General features: G+C 34.4%; 1 protein-coding gene across 1 annotated transcript; it reads right to left on the bottom strand.

Moving 5' to 3' along the window:
- Positions 1 to 3,140, bottom strand: LOC141689348 (aldehyde dehydrogenase 1-like). Its single transcript, XM_074493624.1, has 9 exons — positions 2,939 to 3,140; positions 2,507 to 2,649; positions 1,836 to 2,219; positions 1,523 to 1,612; positions 1,247 to 1,424; positions 1,026 to 1,159; positions 751 to 888; positions 582 to 643; positions 1 to 473 (listed from the first exon to the last, which is right to left on the bottom strand). The coding sequence occupies exons 1-9, from the start codon at positions 3,039 to 3,041 to the stop codon at positions 200 to 202; spliced, it is 1,506 nt and encodes a 501-aa protein (XP_074349725.1). The 5' UTR covers positions 3,042 to 3,140; the 3' UTR covers positions 1 to 199.
- Positions 3,141 to 3,914: the final 774 nt, after the last annotated feature.

Here is a 3,914-nt window from a genome sequence, read left to right as displayed (position 1 = left end):
AATATTGTTGGAGTTGATTTACAAACATTATAATTGTATGATGTATAAAAAAACTATTTCAAACTTAAAATCTTCTAGTATACAAATATTATGGAACGAAATTTCTTAAATATTAAGAATACATTTACACACGAGGCCTTGGTATAGAAATATAGCTTGGAATCTCTTGTTTGGTTGAGACGCCTTCAAGAGCATAGAATTACAACCAAGGGGTGTTATATATAGGAGTTGCAACAGTTTTGACATGAAGATACTTGGAAAGTCCTTCCATTCCCATATCTCTCCCATATCCACTCATTTTATATCCCCCAAAAGGAGTATCCCTATCAAAAACAAAATAGCAGTTTATCCAAATAGAACCTGCACGAATGGATCTTGACACAGTGTTGGCAGTGTTCAAATTGTTGGTGATAACTCCTGCTACAAGGCCATATGTCGTGGCATTAGCTCTACTTATCACCTCATCAATGGTCCTGCAATTATTTTACGACAATTTTTTTTTATAAAACCCTGTTAACTAGTCCAAACACACAGAAGCCCTGTTAATTCATACATACAAAACCCGAACCAGCAAAACTTACTTGAACTTTAGAATTGACATGACAGGCCCAAATATTTCTTCCTTTGCAATTATCATATCATCCTGTGCAAACAAAACATAAAATCCCAACTGACATAACCGAACTCAACAATATGTTTTAATCATAGAGGAACATACAAGCAACAATTGGAAAAATATAATGTGTTTACCTCAACATCAGTAAATATTGTTGGCTCAATATAATATCCTCCTTTTCCGACGGGCTTACCACCACTTAGCAGGGTGGCACCCTCTTTCTTACCTTGCTCAATGTATGATAGTATTTTATTGTACTGTTTCTTCTCAATCTGCACCCACAGCACAAGGAAACATATCATTAGGTATGTAATAAACTGCGTAATTAATTTGTGAATCTAACAAGGGTTGAGAATAGGTAGTTCTAAATGCAAATAAGTTATGAGTGATATTAATGACAGTCTCATACTTGGGGTCCTTGCTGTGTATCTTGATCAAAGGGATCTCCAACCACCCATGATTTGACTTTCTCTTCCAACTTGTTCAAAAATTCTTCATATATACCTTCCTGAACAAATACACGAGAACCAGCAGCGCAAATTTCTCCCTGAAAGAACATTAACCAAATTTCATATTTATGTCGTCTAGTGTAAGTTCAGTGAGATGTACAATCAATCTAGTAGAATCTACTTGCCTTATTATATAGATTTCCGATTAGAGCAAGCTGCACGGCTCTATCAAGCTCTGCATCATCAAATATTATGATGGGTGATTTCCCTCCTAGTTCAAGTGTGACTTGCTTCAAGTTGCTCATTGCTGCAGCCTGCATTACTAATCGCCCTACTTTCGTCGATCCTGTGAAACATACCTAATGAACGTACGAGATTTAACCTTTTAATTTTAATCTGATGATGCAGATCTATATGTTTACAATAATTAAGCCAACATCTACAGTCTAGCAATAACCTTATCGACATTCATATGAGAAGTTAGAGCAGAACCAGCTATCGTCCCATATCCATTAACGACATTGACCACTCCATCGGGAATTCCAGCCTGTATTGGAAACAAGTAGTCCAATTATATTAATAAGCTGATTCATGTTTAATAAATTAAAAAATTTCCCCTGTTCCACAAAATTAGTTCTATGTAGAACAAGTTAATTTCTTCTCTTCTTATTTTTTTTTTTATTTTAACAAATCAATTTTGTTGATTATTTTATAACATGACACAGTATCTAAAACATTGATATGGTGCAGCAACTAATTAGGTGTTTTACCAGCTTCGTCAAATGAGCATAGAACAGAGCTGAAAGTGGTGTCTGCTCAGCAGGTTTCACAATCATGGTGCAGCCAGCAGCTAATGCTGGAGCGACCTTCATAGCAAACATTTGAATCGGGAAGTTCCAAGGAATGATGTGCCCTACGACACCAACAGGCTCCAGCAACGTATATGCTTGATAGTCCGTTGACATTTTCAGCGTATCTCCATGAATTTTATCTGCTGCACCTGCATAATAGCGAAAGGTTTCTGCTGCGCCTGGAACGTCAATAATCTTGCCATAATGAAATAGTTTTCCTCCATCAATAGTATCCAAAGCTGCCAATTCTTCCGTATTTTCATCAATTAAGTCAGCTAGTTTCATCATCATCTTTCTCCTTTGCTGATCATCAGAAAAAACCAGGTAAGTTGTAACATTTTAGAACATGTAGGGCATGTTTGTAAAACAAGCTAACTGACACATAGCAACATAGATGTGCAGGGTGAGGGTAGTTCAGAGTACACATAATAAAACGTTGCAATAGCTCCTTGTGCATAATTAAAAGTCTTGAAATCAAAGATGGCCTTTAGATCAATTACTGTCCTTAAAAAATTAGGACATTTCATATCAAATATAGCAACTTTGCACAGTCCAAAAAGTTTTTAGCATCTACAATATGGAATGCTTACAGCTCCGGAAAATCGAGGCCATGGTCCATTGTCGAATGCATCACGCGCAGCCTTGACAGCCAAATCAATATCTTCTTTGCTCCCTTCTGCAACCTTTGCAATCACTTCCTCTGTTCTTGGATCAATAGTCTCAAATGTTTTACCTACATGTATTCAACCAAATACCCAAAGTTTATATATTCTTTTAATATAGATGCATATGCATGTGAACTAACTATGAGACGAAAGCAACATAGAGCTCTATACACCCTCGATTTGTAGATGCATACTATTTATTGAAATTAAGACTAAATTATCTCCGTTGTACATGGAAGTAAGTCGGAGTTAAACATGTACACGGGATATTTTGGTATCAACGTCAACAAAGGGTGTGCACTTATAAACGAAGGTGGGTGCCTATATGATGAAAAAACAGGGGGGGAAAGGACAAACCTGAAATGGAATCAACAAATTCTCCATTGATAAAGAGCTTGGTGAACTTGATCTCCGGTATCATCTTCTTCAATGTAAGCTTTCCATTGCTTTCAGCAGTCATGTTTAGCTACCTCTAGTATGATGTGTGCTACCTTGCTCCTTGTCAACGTTGGTTATTCCAATATATTTGTCCAAGTAACGTGAGATTAGTGGTGCTTTGTTTTAGGTGCAATAATATATATACACATCACACATGCTCACGCAGTCCCCCACAACAATAGTAAAATATATGCACTTGCACATGTTTGCATATACGTGGGTCAATACGTCAATGTAACTGGGTTCTTGCCAACGACAAACTAGGTTTTTTACTTTTTATGAAATTTTTGTAAACGGTATGATAGTTAATGGATCTGTTTAACCGATCAAAAATCAAAATTTCACATAGACACTAACTAATATTTTATGATCAATTATCATCGAATGTATCATGAATAAGGGAGCAAAAATATTACATCCTCGTTAACGGTCATTTCAATTTTCTCGTGGTTGATTTAATTAATTTTTACTGTTAATTAAAATTTTCTTTTATAATTTTTTAAAAAATAAAACATTTATTATAAATTAAATTAGATATTCTTTTAAATAATATATTTCTTTTAATTTTTCTAAATTATTTAATTGATCTAACTTTAAGTCAAATTCCAATCAATTTGATCGAGAAAAATAGATAATAAATATAAAATGGAGAGAGTATAATTTTTGTTAAATCTTTCATAATTCCTACCTGCTACGACATCAAAATTTATCACAATCTCAAATCATAGTAATAGCAAATAATTACACTGCCATACGGATTTATTCATTACTTGATGACACCTAAAAAAGTCATATGAAATAAGTTTTTATCTAAGACCAAATGAAAATTATAACCTCCTCTAAACTGATTTTTTATTTTAACTCGATTATCTTTAATGATCTCTAGTGAAGTTTG

The sequence above is a fragment of the Apium graveolens genome, chromosome 10 (genome assembly GCF_009905375.1).
Source record: "Apium graveolens cultivar Ventura chromosome 10, ASM990537v1, whole genome shotgun sequence".
Classification (NCBI taxonomy): Eukaryota; Viridiplantae; Streptophyta; class Magnoliopsida; order Apiales; family Apiaceae; genus Apium; species Apium graveolens.
This window is presented reverse-complemented; position numbering and strand designations above follow the sequence as displayed.

Bases quoted from the DNA above. Each gene is read 5' to 3' on its own strand.
- LOC141689348 (XM_074493624.1), bottom strand. From the start codon at position 3,041: ATGACTGCTGAAAGCAATGGAAAGCTTACATTGAAGAAGATGATACCG. The intron at 1,425-1,522 runs GTTATTGCTAGA...TACGTTCATTAG, and splicing joins CTCATATGAATGTCGATAAG to GTATGTTTCACAGGATCGAC. The intron at 1,160-1,246 runs GTAGATTCTACT...TCTTTCAGGGAG, and splicing joins AAATCTATATAATAAGGCAA to AAATTTGCGCTGCTGGTTCT.